A 17,189-nucleotide genomic window follows, 5' to 3' on the forward strand; every position below is an offset into this window, starting at 1 on the left:
GTCTCCGCCATCCCTTAAATTCCCCCAAATATTACAAGATATATTCTTATAATCAAGTGTATATATGAGATGAAATGATGCTGAAGCAATAAATGAATCTAATTTAATTATCTATTATAATTAATTATGTATATTGGGGAAAAAGAAAAGAAAAGAAAAGAAGAAGTATGATCTAGAAGGTCTAAGGTTCCTCAAATATTTTTTAACAGTTCCTCTTCTAACCAAACAATACTTAATGTTTGTATATGATGAAGATGGTAGACTATAAAACAATAAAATAATTGAAGTGCACAATTTTTAATGACTTGAAATTTATATGAACCACGCGTAGTGGTTGCACTTCTGAATATCGTAGAATATTAATTACTTAAAAATATGCTAAAACTTTTTCTCATAAGTTCACTTTCTTTTCATATCTCATACACGCATGTGTAAAGTTTTCATTAAAAAAAATAATAATAATAACTTTCTTTTGATTTAATTGAATAGAATACAATAATTTAATAGTTTGCAGAATTCAAAATATCTGCAAAGGAAATTCTTTTGATTTAATCGAATCATGTACATTGCAAAATGTAATTACTAGTAGCTAGATCTTCTCTCATTGCTCCTCTCTTAAGGCGGCCATCAATGGGGTAAGCTTCAAGCTATTCTCCCGGAGAATAGAGTTTGCAAAAACGACTCCTAAATCTGATATAAATCCACGTATGGTTTTTCACATTCAATAGGAATTCAATTTTTATTCAACTAAGATGTATAAAACCCAATAACAAAATGATCACTCAATAATATTCGAGCGTATCATTCTAATTTGCATGTTAAACCCGTTTTAGCAAATTAAAACCCACAATCAATGTAAGCCAAACAAAAGAACACACACATGCTGCTATATTATTTGAACAGGACATCAGGCACCCAAATATTGATCACATTCAAAGTGCAGTCCATTTTGTGGTCTGTTTTTGTCTTATAAATCACAATATTTTGTTTTTGTTTTTTGTTTTTTTTTTTTTTTTCAATCATTGGGAAACTGTTTGACAAAGAAAGCTTCGTATAATGGCGATGTGATTTGTCTTTCACTTGTTGGTGACGACGAAAGAGCGGCAGAGTTCTGACTTTTGGGCCCTCGGAGTAGAAACAAGTTTGACCCAACAACAAAAACAAAAGGACGAATATAAAATACCTCAAACTCCATAGATTCTGTCATTGCGTAGTTGGATTTATGGGATTATCTGATGAACTAGTTGTGCTTGTGGGGTTTGATTCAAAGCCAGACAGAAAAAGGTGCCTTGTTCCGGCATTGGATGCACATGAACGTCCATCCTTTCTATTATTTTCTTGCGTAGATAAGGTTTACCGGATTAACCGTAATTAACCGCTATTCACTAATAACTATCTGTATAATCGCATTTGCGCAGAATGCGATTAGCAAAAATTAATAATTACATATGCAGGTTAGCGGATGCGTTTATTCTTATATATAACTGAAGAGTGCTCAAAATGCCTATTACTTGATAGGTGGCTAGTGGTGCGGTTTTGCCTTCAATAATCACGCGAATAGCGGTCAGTAATTGCATGTTTAGGCAGGCGAATGTGATTCCTAAAAGTGATAACCTCATAATGCAGTTGCAAATGTGATTATGGGCAATAAATGCATTCACATGTACAGCTCCTGAAAGACAAAAATTAAAGACACGGGTGACTCGTCGGAATATATCGGCGGGAAACACTCTGATGCTTAAGTTATTAAGACAATTTTTGTGAAAAATAGGAAGTTAAAGGAGAGAAAATGTGTATTCATTTTCCTCATATGGCCTGAATTACCATGCGTGTCTCATTAACGGCCATAAGGGGTATAGTTCCTATGTAGAGAAGATTTTAAGATTATTTTCTTTTAATTACCTGATTATCTTCCATGTAAATGTTAAATTGAGTGGAATTCACCTGTAATTTATATTCCTCACACCCTACTTTCTTATTTTTGTTTATTCCTTAAACCATTCCACCATATATATATGTATTCAACTTATTCAAAAGGTTATATTCCCTTCTTCTTCTTCTTCTTCTTCTTTCAGCATCAGCAAGATCTTTGATTCTATTGAATTAATTGCTCCTGGAGCTTCTGTGGGAGGGCATTGGCATGCATGTTGCATAATATGCACTAGAATCTATAGATTGTGAAACAAAATATGGGTCCTTTTTTCTTTCTTTTGTTTTTTTCTAAGCAGGGAAGCAAATCATGTGCCATATGACTCAAATTGGAGATGTCACATTTGATATGGGTACTGTTGATTAGGTCAGCATTTGTCCCAACTTTAAAGTAAAACCATGCCGGCTTCTTAAAAGCATATCATTAATCATTTATAATACAAAATAATCAAATTTTGAAGTCAGATTTATGAATGAATATCTCTTATTATTCCTTGGAATTATGCCATTTCATGGTTTGACTCTTAAATTATTCTCAACTGTATATTGTGGGCACTTACTGATGTTTGTAATTGTCAATGTGTGGATACCAATTTTATATATTGGCATCACTTCTTTATATGTTTGGCATTGAGGTCCAATGTCCCGCCAATATTTAGTATTTTGTAAAATCGTAGCTTGGTCTTTAAAGTCGTAATTAAGTTTTTAAAATCTACGTGTTTTTTAAAATGCACCCATTTTTATCCTGTAATTTGAAAACGCTAATTTTTCTACGTTTTCAAGTAGCAATTTTTTAAAAACACACTTCCAAACTATACATTTTATGCAATTTAGTATAGAATCGAACTTTTGGTCTGTAGAATCGTAGTGTCAAATGCACTCCTATATATTTTAGAATTAAATGGAATGTTCTGCTCTATCTTTTGTTGTTTGAGGATAATCTCTCTATTATATGTATAATGAGCCAATTCCACTTATATGTAGGGTGAGAGTACATGCTTTCTCGGTGTCTACAAAATGAATCAGCCGGTTATGGAAACAATTTTTTTTTTTTTTTTTTTTTTTTTTCAAAATCTACATTAATTTCTATCATTAGGGTTCCAACCGCTAGAAACCCGCCCATATATATAAAATGAATCTGGTCATCCTTTTTTTTGGTTGATGTTTTGTTAGAGACGGATTGTGAGTGAAGGAAGCATATTCGATGTCAATTAAATTATTGTGTGATTACCTAATTGCTTAGGTCTAATGTTGTATTCTTTATGTTCATTGTTGAGCCACTAAAAAACTAATTGTTGGCAAATATATCAAAGTGGAGCAACCATGACCAAAGCAATACTTCATTTTTTTTTTCTAATTAAAAAAAGAGAAAGTAGGAGTGAGCGATCAGAATGTTTATTTTATCTGTGCGTAATTATGGTGGCACCCTCATAGGAAACACACAATGAATGCCTAAACGGTAGGAACCCTCAGGTTCGATTAAGCCATAGCCTGATCCATTTCTATTAGGACACCAATGAAATTCAAGACAGTTAATATTAATCAAGTTTAAACTTCTCATTGCAAAGTCGAACCCCGTCCTAGTAATTGCTCAACCTGATGAAATTTTTTTTTAAGATCATTGAACCGCTGCCACTTATGGTCACAAAAACAATACTTCATTTAGCTGCAAATGTTGTTTAAATTTTAATGCAGTTTTTTTTTTTTTTTTTTTTTTTAGGCCTTTAAGACGTAGTGGCAGATTAGGTTCATTCTGTTGTCACACTATGACGATTAAAGGCACGGCCCTGTTATATTTCTATGTGTTATGTTTATGCTTTATCAAAACGTTCATATAAAAGTAACGCTTAAATCAATTATATAATTTTAGGAGTTTTATTTTTTATTTTTTAAAATTAAAATGGCAAGCGAAAGAAGACCAACTATAGCTATTTTAGTTGGGTGTGACCATAACAGCACCTACTTCATGGGAACCGCACAAGAGGAGGCTTAGATGGTGAGAATTGCAGGCTGTTCCGATCAAATCCAACTGAGTCATAACTTGATCCATGTCTATAAGGATATCATTGGGACTTAAGGTGGCTAATACTAATAGGATTGATGATTCTCATTTCGAGAGTCAAACTCTCACATTAGTACATGTCCAATCACTTTGAGGGTTTCTTTGAGGCCACTTAACCACCACCACGGATGGTTTACACATTAGACTTAGATTACAAATATTAATTTAGATACTGATTTTTACTTTCGCGTCATCAAGTTATAACAGTCTACTAAATAAGGTTGAGGTTACGAGTAGTTATTGCCCTTTTCACACAAGGGAAAGCCAATCGATTGCAATGTAGAGCTGTAATGAAGTTGAATATAAAAATATTCAAATTTAACTTGTTTAATTTTATTTTTTGTCAAGCATGACTCAAGCTTGGGTCATCACCAAGTTAAAGTATATTTTGAAGCTTAGTTTATGAATTCTTTAAACAAATTCAAGCTTATTCAATGGCTACTTGATTAATTTATTCTTCCCTCATATAAAATAGGAAAAAAAAAATGTAAATTAGTCTACATGGTTTATCTGATTTGCAATTAACTCTCTGTGATATTAAAATGAATTCAAAGATCTCTGAAGTATGTAATAATAAATAAATAATTTACTCTTTATAATCAAATTCAGTTAACTAACTTAACATATTTTGATAGTGTAATGCGTCAGAGCCAATAAAATTGTGTCATGTATCCTATTTAAATCAGTGTCACTAACAGTATCTATTAAGCTAGTGCACAAAACTTGACTATGAAAAGTAAACTGTCTTTTGTTTTGGCATACCTCAAGAACGTTTGAATTCATTTTGATACTACAAAGAGTTAATTACAATTCAAACAAAAATGAAAAAACTTCTCCCCATGCCTCAAAGTAGTTTCATCCGCGAAGGCATATAAAAACACACACGTCACATACACATAGATATGCATGTAAAGATTCGTTATCACAATTATTCAAGCATTACATTATGAACTAGATTCTTTCTCATCGCTGTAAATACTTAAAATATTCTCATCTAAAAAGTAAAAACATAATTATAAAAATTAAATTACACAAGTTTATATGAATCGAGATTATACGATTTTAAATAAGTCTAAATTTTTATAAATTATTATCATTATTATAAATTATTATTATTATAATTAAATGGGTTTATTCATATTTATTCTCACAATGCTAACATGACAGTCTCAACTAATCTTTAAATTTTTATTTTTATTTTTATTTTTTTTAACAAAGAGTTATCAGAAGATTTGTTGAAACTAATATATCAGCATGACATAATAATTATAAAATAAAAATGTAATTTTTAATATTAATCTTATTAAATTGTGTAGTGTGATGGACCCTAATGGACCATATATACTAGTTTCTTACCATACACAATTTCGTCCCCTATAATCATTCCCACTTGATGACATATATACCCATCCATGATGTATACATACATGATGATGTTCATAGACACAAGCCCCCCGGTCTAAGAAAGCGCCATCTCAACGGCTAGAATATTTAAATCCCAAAAACAAGTCCTTTTCATGGCTTCCATCATCCTAATGCTCTACCTCAGGTAAAGCCGCAATTTTTTTTCTCAATTGTTCTTTCGCAAGTTATTCCGTGTGAATTGAACATTTCCACATGGTTTTGATGGGTCATTTCCCATTATTTTTCAACGATTGAAGATTATAATTACCCCCGCAAATTTACGTCTAAAAATCAAGAATAAGACAAACTATGACCTTGTGGAATCTTAAGAGAATCCACCATTCTTAGATGCCGCCGCTTGAATACATTACTATTATGCCCACCGTATGTATGTGGAATTGTTCAAATGGAAAAAAAAAAGCTATTCTCTTGTATAATCTTAGTACATAGGGCTTTCTGTCTAACATATTCTTGTCAGTTTGAAGTTGAATTTGTTTGTGCTCAGTTAGTCATAAGAGTGGCCTGGACTGAATCAAGGTACAACTGTCAACAAATACTCATAAAGGGTCATTTTTTTGGTTGATTTTGAGCTGAAGCCTGGCCCATTGTTCTCCTTAGGTGCAAAGTTTTGTGGTGTTTCAGGTGCAAACTGTTGGTGCAAACGTTTCCTCATAGTTTGAGTTTGCGAGTTTTGGTTCTAAAGCCAATCGCTATAGCTCAAGTTTTTCATGATTGTTTCAGTTTACAAAATTCAATTATTTGTTGGGGTGGTAAGGGTAGAGTCCACTTTCTGGTGTAAATATTGATTAGTCCTCTTTTGGGGGAGATCTTAGTTTCTTGTTTGAGAAAAAGGTAATATGGTCAGGAATGGAAACACGGGAAGCTTCACGGATGATTCTTTTGTGAAACCGGAAGGTAGTCAGAGGAATTTGAATCAGGTTCAGACAGTTCCAAGGACTGAAGGGGAAAAGAGTTTTCTGGAGATGGAAGACTTGTATAGGAACTCCAGTGAGGAGATGTTCTTGAAATATTTCATGGAGACTTCAAACGGGATGCCAGCGCCAAGCATGGAGATGTTGGGTTTTAAGAACCTTTCTCACAGCTTTCGACATGCAGATAGTGAGGAGCTTTTCAGAAGTTGGCTCACAAATGGAGAGGCAAGGGGGCTTTATTATCCTTATTCATTGGCTTTGTTCCTTGACTACAAATTTGGGTACATTATAGAATCAAGTGCCAAAGAAACCAGTTGGATCATTCACTATGATCTCTTTGTTGAGTCTTGCAACCATAATTATCTTTCTTCAGCTACATATATTTATAGCTCTTGTGAGAGAATATATATATATATATATATATATATATATATATATAGAGAGAGAGAGAGAGAGAGAGAGAGAGAGAAAAGCTATTCCCTACAATTTAGTCTGACTGCATTTGATTCTTGGATGGAAAACTAGTATAGAAAATTACAGCCTTATGGCAGATTTGAATATCAAATATGCAGATACTTAATTTATCATAATACTCTTAGTTTCTTAGTGAATATGAGCTTTGCTAGGTGCTATTGTCTCAAATCAGATATAATAATGATTTTCCTAGTAATTTACTTAAAACAAATTAGCCCTTCTGAAACGAACATTATCTTTTATGAAGCTCCTACATTCATAAAAGGATTGTCAAACAATGTTTTTGTTGAAGCAAGTTTGAGGTACAGAGAAGTTCAATCTATTCCTTTGTAAATAATGTCATCCTCGTCACTTGCTTCATTACTATTTTTTTTTATCATTTTGCATTTTCTCAATATTCTGAACATTGTTCTTCTTTTATGCTGTTAAGTGAATCCTATAAATAAAACTACTAGCAACTTAGTCTTTCATCTCCATACAATATTGATTTCATGCATGGTTATGCAGCATTGCTGATTGTCATGTAGCCTTATAAGCGTGAAATTTTTGCCGTGAGAATGGCCCTGCCTTGAAAGTGAAACATGAAGATCATTTGCCAGTTGCTAATCCATTTGAAATTAAAAGCTTTTTCTAGTTTCATACATGGGAAAACTGTCATCTACCTTCTTTTTTCTAGACTTGGAAAATGTTGACTCTGGAGCTCTAAATGGTGATATGCATTTTTAATCTTTTAATAGGATTTAACCAAAAGTTAATCAAACCTTTGGAATTGCCAGATACATTTACTTACTGAGCGTTTATCTTTATCTTTAAGTTTAGATTTTGAAAACCATGGAAAGTTGTAGATGTTTCAAGGAAGATGGGACCAAGCAAAAGGAGATAGATTGATCTCATCATTGTAGGCTTATAGAAACTTAAAAGATTTTGTCAGGCCATAGTGAAAGAAAATCAATCTGGTGGCACTTGATTTGAAAACAATGAATGAATATCATAAAATTGGATTACTGAATATAGACTTCATTTAGCTTAGTTGCAAATGATAAAGAGTAGTCTACCTCCAGATTTTATGCTCGTCGTTTTGTGGTTGAATGTGGCATTTTTCTTTCTTTCTTTCTTTCTTTCCTCTTTACTTTTTTCTTCAATTGATATATTATTATTTCCAGAACAATTCCAACAACTCACCAAGCATAGTACAGCGTACTCGACAAGTATCAAGGAGGTGAGTAGGTTATCTTAGAAAAGTCTTGGACTAAGTGCATCTTTTATGAAATATGGACTTTGGCAACCTTACTAAAGGAATTCCTGTGGATCTTGTTTTTGACTATTTCGGCTGAATCTTTATCAGATGATAACGCAGGGAAACAACAGTGTATATTTTACATGCATGATAATTATAAAACAACAGTGTTAACAACCACAAAAATCTGTTCAGAACTTGGACAAAAGGAATATAATTTTTTTACATTTGGAAGCTACCTTTCCCCGTTGATACATGATTAGACCACTTACCTTCTGGTTTTTATAACTGTTTCACCATATAATTATCTAGCGGAAGGTCAGCAACAACCCAATAACTTATTTTCCCTCAATTGCATGTAGCTGTAATCTATGCTTCTGTTTCATCTTTCATGATGACCATTATTTAATCTGCAGTGGAGCATCAGTAGGTTCAAATGGTGGAAAAAGCATAATTCAAGCTTCCTAGTCCTTAAAGCTAAATGTGATTAACTCACATTCTGTTATGATCAAACTTTATGTGACTGAGTATATATCAGACAAGAGACTATGAAGCATCCTTCAAAATAAAGGATGCTTCTAAGAATGTGTTTGGACATGAGAACGATTGGTGAGGGTGCACTACAGTTGGTTTAATGATATTTAAATTTTGTTTTGAACAAGGTTTTGTCCTTCTACTCAACCTAAATACTAATGAAGGTGGTGATTTTGGGAAATAAATGTTAACTAATCTTTACTTTAGATCTACTTGAATTTACGCTTCATATATTCATGATATATAATTAGCAAGTTCTCTCTAGGCAGTTAAAATTAAGTTAATTCCGCTTGGACCTTTTTCAACTCGTCAAAGCTTTTTTCTCGACTATTTTCTATTGGTGGTTTAGTTATATGGAGTCATAATTTCTGATAGACTATATTCCTTAAAGTCTCTCCTCACTACCTTAACTGATGCCTACATTGGCGCTACTTCCAACTTCATAATTTTTATGATTTCTGATCAATAGACCTAGACACCAAACGAAAACAGGTGAACCCTAGGTTTTTACATAGTAACATATCACAAAGGGAACAAGTTAGACTCATGTCCTAAATTAACGATCAATGTAATCATAATGGATCTGTAACATTTGAAGCCATAAAGAAGTCACCAAAATGGTAAGATATTGATTAGTCTCATCTAGTTGTTTTATGCATCGTACATGCTGCCATAAAGTATCACTTTATTAATTAAATTCATTCATTCATTTATTTTTACAACTTCCATACATCATCTCTGCTTTGAGTATGTGATCATATTTTTTTCATTGCTAAGTTCATCATTTAAAGTACTTAGTGTACTTATTATTGGCACATAACTACTCTTACATTTCAGGTTATCCACTGAACTTGCCAGTTTGTCTAGTCAGCAACATGTGGGTATGCTACAAAAGAGGAGAAGCAATGAAAATTTACATCCACAAAATAATTCTGTGGCTGATAATATCTTTGGAGATCTCCATCAACAATCAATCAGGTGTTTAATGCTTCCCTCTGATATGAATACACATGTCCATTTTGTCATCTTACATGTTCCCCAGAGTGATTACATCATTGAGCGGAACCATGATTATTTCTGGGATTAAATTAAGTAATTTTATTGGACAAAATTAAGAATTCTTGTCAAGAGAGTGATTATTATGGTCTGTGATATAATTTGTTTCAGTTTTGTCAGGAATTCTGTTGAAAAGGGATTGCAGACTACAGATTTATATTTGGCCAAGGTTAATTTTTTTTTTTTTTTTTTTTTTCGAAATTTCAGTGTAATAAAGCTTCATAGTTTTCTGATATCTCACTATTTATGCAGGCTTGGTTTCATAGTTCTCAACCCATGACAAGAAGCCGATCCTCTGAGTTGCGGTATTGATATTGTAGTATATACACCAGTCAAATCATATTTATGAAAATTTTAATATATGATGCTTTATTTTACTAATAAGAATTAAGCTCTAGAGACAGTCTTATCTTACATATGGTTGGACCCTTGAGTGACCAAACAATGGATTGTTCAATGTATTTTTTTTCATCTATTTATCCCCTTCTCTCAAATTGCTAACTACATGCTACAGAAACTTGCTTCTGAAATCACTAACACATGCATACCGACACTTGTGCATGTGATAATGTGGATTTCAAATTATTTAATTGTAACGATGAAACTTGAATATATGCTTTTTTTGTTTTGCAGAAGAAGGTACACTGCTATGCAGAGCGCTCAAACAACACTAGATATGGAGGTTATGCAAAATGCTTCTGAGAATGGCGTCAATACAATGAAACAAGAATTTGTGAATTCTAATTGTTTCAATGACCTTTCTATGTCTAAGATTCCAAGCCAATGGGGTGCATTCATGTCTCCTTCAAATTCATCCTCATCTACTCTCAATACTCCACAAATGGCTGATATAGATAAAGTTTCTTCTGTTGTGAGCATGCTGAAGGGTACATTAGAACGCAAGAAGCTTAGCAACCAGATTGAAAAAGAAGCTGTTGTGGGTGGCTCTAATGGGATTTTTCATGGTCATGACTTTGTAGTCAACTGTAGCTTTGATCAAGGGCAAAATAATCATTTACATGAAATGCCAAGAACTTTTCAAGAAGTATCCCATCTCCAAGTTAATGATCCTGGGATTTTACAGACAGTTGAAGAATCCATAGATCTTGACTTGGAAGGTTTTGTAAATCCCACATACCCAGGCCAGCTGAGCAGAGCTTCTCAAGAACCTTCCCAAAGTGAATCTTCTGCTGCTGCACCAGTAGTTTCATCAGGGTTTGATGCATGTGATGGTCCCTGCAATTCAAGTCAAACTCTAAGCATTTGTGAGAGCTCAAGGAAACAAGTTGGAAATAGGAGTCCAGAAAATGGCACTAGGGCCAAAGGTATAGAGTCCAATATGCATTAGTTGATTTAAACAATGATCTTCATTCTGTCATCATTCTTCTCCTTCATAGCCTTCTTGACTCTTTGCTCTTTATTTTACGAGCATTGGGTTTTAATACAATTTTTTTTTTTCTCTTCATAATGTTAGTTTTTTGGAGCTTTTAGTTGCTCTTGTGAGTTTTACTGACAGATAACTACTTGTCTTTCATTCTAATGATGGAATGCCTTAGTTCAATCACGTATACATACCATCAATGTCGTCAGCTGTAGAAATCATTAGAGTATAATGGGATCGGGCACTTCACTTTTTTTTTTGGCCTTGTGACTACTGTCACTTGTTCTATGGTGCATCAGGCACTTCACTTTTTTTTTTGGGCCATGTGACTACTGGCATTTTTGTTCCATTCACCTGAATTTTTTTTATACATCTAAATCAAATTATAAACACATGAAGCTAATACACCTCTAATTAGGAATTGCTGATGCACTTCTCGACATTATTTTCAACTGTTTTATGCACAAAACATATTTTTTGTAGGGTGCATTGGGACGCCCCATAAAGTTGAATCAGTCAATTTGAATGAAAGTGTCTTCTCCTTATTCAGGCATTACCAATGACGAAGATTTATATTACGTGACATCCAAATACACCACATAATATTCTTCTTCTTTTTTTTTTTTCATGAGAAGAACTATAAATTCAGATATTTCAAGTGTGTGTTCTTGTGGAACTGCAGAAATCAGAGAGCGGATAATTGACACTTTGAAAGAAGATCGAAAGGTATACTTCCTCTTGGATAGTGAGTAATTTGCTCAAAAAGTATGGGGAAATGTCTTACACAATTAATTATTATTATTATTATTATTATTTTTTTTTTTTTTTTTTTCTGGGAATCTTGAACAGAGGGGAAGTCTAGTCCGATATGGATCTGTGACATCAGCGGTTTCAGGTAATCAATGATGGTTAAAACTTCACAAGCATGAACACTAGGTATTCTGTTATATGCTTCACTGAGTTAATTTGACAAGGACATAAAAGTTTTATTCTTTAAAGCATACTTCTAAATTATGTTTTCTTGCGCTGCTAAATGTGCTGAGGTGATTTGGATGGATGAATTTAAAAATGGGAAGCATAAAATTTAGTGTGCTGTAGTTTTAAGTGATCATAGTCCTGTATGTATACACAAAATGATTAACTAAACCCAATTCCATGGTGGAAAATGGGGTGGAGTGGGTGGTCATGGCTTCATGACCCTCTCTATGCTTGCTGTAACTTACCAATCAAAAAAGAGAAAAGAGAAAGAAAGTACTGGGGGCTTATGAAATCCAAATGATGCAATTTAAATTGGATGGTGCAATTGGTCAGAACTTGATTTGTTTGTTGTTGACCTAAACCCTGAATTTTTGCTTGGAAATGGAAACCAATTTTGTCTGCTTCCCTTCATAGTTGAAGACATTTTGTTCTTCACACGAGTTGTTGCCAACTATATTGAATATATTGCATTGAGTCCGTGTATACTAAAAGTAATTTAACTTTTTCTCCACTCCCTCTGGCGAGCCTCTCCATATTCTATCATGCAGTGCCTCTCTGCCTCCCTGTAATGCTTTCCCAGATCCTCTGGTGAACCCCTGCCTTCCTCCTCTTTTTTCTTTTGCTCCTCCTCCTCTCATTCTCCTCCTCCCAGCCTCTTTTCAAATTATCCAAGTTCAGCTTGTTTCAGAGCAGCCTCTTCTTCCCCAAGCTTTTCAGCTGCGGACCTCCTCCATTCGACTGCTGTCGGTATCTCTATGATGCACGAGTCTAACTCTGCAGCATCCTTGCCGGAAGTGCTTGCAACTGCTGGTTTCTACAGCAGCCTTTGATCTTGATTTTTTGGTCAAGATTTTTATTGGACCGGGCCCTCTCACTTATTTCCACTCACTCTTGTCAGCTGCCTCTACTACCTCTGGATTCCTGCTGCTTTTGGTGTTCTTCATTTGGAGTCCTTTGTTGTTTGTGGTGGTCTTTAGTTGTTGAGTTTTGTAGTTTTGTATTTTTGTTTGTAGTACTAAGGGCATCGTGCTCGCTCTCAGTTTGTATCTCTGTTTGCTGTTAATATGATCTTATCTTACAAAAAAATAAAAAAAAATAAAAAAATTGAAAGAATATTTATAGAAGGATAAAAATAAATTGAATGCATGTATGTTGAAGAAGACTATGGATGCAAGAAAATTTATGTGATTGCTACTCTGTCTGGTCCAAACACAATGGTTGTTTTTATTCAGTGACACATGTCACATTTAACTTTCTTTTCTTTGTGAACTGCTACGCAAGCAACAGAAATGCTAGTGTGTATTCTTTTGGGAAAATTAGAAACCATGCTTGACATATTTAACATGTTTTCTGAAAAATTGAACTGAGACATTTATATGTTTACCTGAGTGTGTATGTGTGCGTGTGTAACATCCATTTATTTGCAAATGTCGAACCTTGTCTTTTCATCGGTATGCATATTTTGATATTTCCACCATATAGAGATTTTTCATTTAACAGATGCAACATTTATGCAGTCATGTCATCTCTAACGAACTAAATTGTGCAGTGGACAAGGAGGATTCCACAAAAAAGCGTAGGGTGGAGCGGTCACGAAAGTACGTAAAATTAGCTTTACAATTTAGAGAAGAGTGTCCTCTTTCTTTTTGACTATATATATTATTTCAAAATTCCATAATCTTTTTTTTTTATCGGTGGAGTGAGAGCTTCAATACCCATTATGTGTTTTATCCATTAAGCATACTTGAAATTAGTAAGACACATGCCAAAATCACGCATACATGTAGAAAACCCAGCCTTAATTCATTTTATTTACAAGTCTGAAGCGTTAGTGTTTCTTTCATTTACTTTTGATGATTAACGTTTAGCATGGAAGAAAGTGTATGCACATGTTTACTCATATAATTGATGAAAATTCTGTGGTCTTGAACATACCTTTCAGGTTTCCCTACTGGAAATTGTTTTTTTGACTTGTCATTTTAGGCTTATTTGTAACTCTGGCAATCTCTGTGCTGCAATTTTCATGGTTCAGTCATTTGTAGACATTAAAATTGGAATAAATAATCAATTTTTTTTTTCTGTCAGTGATGCACAATAATAAATGGAGGTGGTCTCCACAGGTTGACAGCTGTCACCCCTTCACAAGGAGGGGGGCTGTATGATGGGTGGGTCTTCCTCCCCTGGAGTCTATCCTTGAGGGGTGGGAAGACCCACCCCTCTTACCTTTGCAAGGGGAACGGAGGGGGTGGGTCTCCACTCCACCTTTGTAGGAGTGAACATTAGAGGGGCGCGTCTCCACCCCCTCCGGTGGAGTGGTGGTGATCGACCTCTCGTGAAGGCTAATGTCCAACGTCTTCTTTTTATGTTTCATTATTTTAATTTTCACTTTTTTATAATTTTTTTATTTAAAGATAATTGTAAGTTTGTAAGGGATTTACAGATTTTTTTTCTTTTTCACAAGGAAAACAATGGGTTTTCAGCTATATCCAAACACTTATTTTCAGTTTTTAAAACACTTCAATTACAATATGTCAAACGAGTCGAAGTTTCCCTGATTTTTCTTCTCTTGACCTATCAGAAAGCATCTTCTAAACCCCATTCTTCCCATGAGAAGTGAAGGGCCCTTGAAGTTGCATGATTTATGTCTGACATGTGAATCCCTTCGCTTGCTTCCTTCTAAGGTCGAAATGAAGTACATGCTCCTCCAAGAAGGACACAATCAATCGCAGACCTCTGGAAGTGAAGCCCTTCCTTTTCCATGATCTGCTTCAGTTCCAGATCCTTACAATACATGGGGCTGGTAGTTAGGAATATTTTTTGACATAATTCTTTTGTTTATTAATAGAAAAGTTAGACGGTTTTGATGTTAATCAGAATTGGGTTCCATGGAGCACCTCCAGAAAGCCACTTTTAACATTAGCTACACATGAAAGTCCAGAAACATGCTACAGGATTCTTTGATATTTTTGTTTGTTGGAGCTCAGCCCAAAAGGATCTTATATCATTTTGAAGCTGCATCATCTCTTGCTGTTATACCCTCCCTAATCTTAATTTCTGGTCTTTCTTTGGTCTCTAATCTTCTTCTTCTTCTTTTGATTGCATGAAGAAAGTTGCATCTAGCTTTATGCCATATGATGATATACAGTGCAGTTGATGAAATGACATTGCACACATCTACGAGTTATCATCTAATACTTATTCTCTAACATAAGAATTTCTTAACAATCACTACTTCATTTCTATTAGCATTTCCTAATTTTGAGCAAGCAAGATGCGTAGAATTATATCTAGTAAAAAGTAGAAGATTTGATATTTTCCTGATATTTTGATTCAATTCAAAGAAGTACTCTCTCTTGTGTTGGCAACATGAAAGGATAAAATCGTCTGTTAGTGCTATAGGAAGTTATAATTTGCAAGCTTTGGCTTATATTGAATTTCTTGTTCATGTAGAATGGCAGAGGCAAAGGAAAGGAATTTGACACCCGCAATTCCATCAGATATGCAATCCGTCTTGAAGCGTTGTGAAAACCTTGAGAAGGAAGTTCGATCACTCAAACTTAACTTGTCCTTCATGAATAGGTATCGAGAAAAATCAACTTTTATTTTCTTACAGGCAAGATATCATATGGCTATAATCTAATGTCCAAGACTATAGAGACCTCTTTGAACAGGAAAATTTGGTCTTTACTCACTGTAAACTTTGGTTATTCTGATTAAAATGTTGTCTTACAAATGATTATTTAGTACTTGCCTATATTAAGTGGAGTCCCACCGAAACAATAGTTAATCTGTTGAATCAGCAACTTGTAGAGACAATGGTGCCTATAAACAGCGTGTTTTGACCATATAAAGTTTAAAACCTTGAAGTCTAGTAAACGAAGTCAGACAGACAATTTAAAAGTTTAGAAGCTCTGCTTAGCCATTTTAAATGACACTTCTCTTTTCTAATTTTTTCTACCGTCTATTAAAGTCTTTGGGCTGTTTCTGTAGGGTTCCACTTAAACAAAATAGCTCCTGCCTGAGATACATGAGTAGTACATTTAACTTATACAGAATATGCCTATCTATAACGCATTCTATTGAGAGGAAGTGATGGAACATTTCATATCATGTGAAGCTTAGAGCAGAGAATAGAGGTTGATGAGGGAGAGAAATAGAGCTGTAGAGATATAAAGCTCTAAGACCTGGCCCTTATTCCAACACTCTATTTCACCCCCACCTCATCGACAGTCATATCTCTGCCTTGAGGTGAATCTACTTCTCGTATTTTCTTCTTGATAATTTCATCAGCATAACCTACTTTACTCTATTTACTTTTCTCTCTTTTAATCCTCTGTACCAGCCTCCATAAAATAATGTGCATAATCATGATTCCGGGCAGAATTATCTTTGTTCTTTGGGAACATAGGAATATTTTTCTCAACCCACAAGGGATGGATTTGGTTATCATATCCAAAATTTTAATCCCTTTATTAACCTCTTACATAAAAATTCAATTAATTATGTGGATTGCTTATCTTGTAGTGTCCTTTCTATATAAATCTCTTTATTCATCTTTAGTCATTTAAGCAATCTCAATTTCCGCATATCTTATTAATATTTGCCAAATGTCTCTGAAGTCTTGAACAAAGTGTTTGTACCTTAAAATTTCAGGAAGGATTCAGAGCAAACCAAACAGATAGAAGAGCTTCAGAAGCAGAATGAGGAGTTGGTGGATGAAAAAGAGCGCCTACTAGAAGAGATAGAGAGGATCGTTTCAGAAAGTGGCAAGATGTTTTAATTCTATTTTGCTACCATGGATTTCTTGCCAGCTTTAGACTATTATCTATGAAGCAGCAAAACTTTGGCAAGATGCCCTTCCAAAAATGTGATCCTGATTTTGTAACTTGGGATAGCATGGGCTTGGGAAGACCAATCTCCGTTGGCTTTAACAGAGTAACACAGCCATTCTCTTTACTGTTATGCTGTAAGTGATTGTAATCTCACTGTATTATATTCAAGTAAAAGAGTAAGATCTTCAGAATTCTTAGCATGACTAAGATGCAAAAGGAAGATTTTGGAGCATTATCATTGCAATTTATAATAGGTTTGTACCCTCAAAAATTTAATAATGATTTTCACTACCACATCAAAAAGTGAGCTATAATAAATTCGGAGAAGGGGAAAAAGGTAAAAAGCCCATGTTACTTGCACTATGATAAA

The 17,189-nt window shown here is 34.2% G+C and overlaps 1 protein-coding gene across 5 annotated transcripts; it reads left to right on the forward strand.

The window, feature by feature from the left end:
• Positions 1-5,379: 5,379 nt before the first annotated feature.
• Positions 5,380-17,013, forward strand: LOC132173837 (protein CYCLOPS-like). Of its 5 annotated transcripts, none has more exons than XM_059585468.1 (12): positions 5,380-5,540; positions 6,261-6,552; positions 7,965-8,020; positions 9,410-9,550; positions 9,740-9,797; positions 9,881-9,933; positions 10,262-10,953; positions 11,692-11,735; positions 11,859-11,904; positions 13,537-13,585; positions 15,438-15,566; positions 16,641-17,013. In XM_059585468.1, exons 1-12 carry the CDS (start codon positions 5,509-5,511, stop codon positions 16,765-16,767), a joined length of 1,719 nt encoding a protein of 572 aa, XP_059441451.1. In that variant the 5' UTR covers positions 5,380-5,508; the 3' UTR covers positions 16,768-17,013. The 5 variants fall into 5 exon arrangements, 4 of the variants coding, with proteins under 4 accessions (XP_059441451.1, XP_059441452.1, XP_059441454.1 ...); XM_059585469.1 differs by having other exon boundaries at positions 9,749-9,797; XR_009439351.1 differs by lacking the exon at positions 16,641-17,013 and having other exon boundaries at positions 11,859-11,945; positions 15,438-15,473.
• The last annotated feature ends 176 nt before the right edge of the window (positions 17,014-17,189 follow it).

This window comes from Corylus avellana, chromosome ca3 (assembly GCF_901000735.1).
Source record: "Corylus avellana chromosome ca3, CavTom2PMs-1.0".
NCBI lineage: Eukaryota > Viridiplantae > Streptophyta > Magnoliopsida > Fagales > Betulaceae > Corylus > Corylus avellana.

What these genes read in the sequence shown, in the direction of transcription:
- LOC132173837 (XM_059585468.1), top strand. Translation starts at nt 5,509, where the DNA reads ATGGCTTCCATCATCCTAATGCTCTACCTCAG. An exon ending in GTTGGCTCACAAATGGAGAG is followed by an intron (nt 6,553 to 7,964) that starts GCAAGGGGGCTT and finishes TATTATTTCCAG; the next exon opens with AACAATTCCAACAACTCACC. An exon ending in CTCCATCAACAATCAATCAG is followed by an intron (nt 9,551 to 9,739) that starts GTGTTTAATGCT and finishes AATTTGTTTCAG; the next exon opens with TTTTGTCAGGAATTCTGTTG.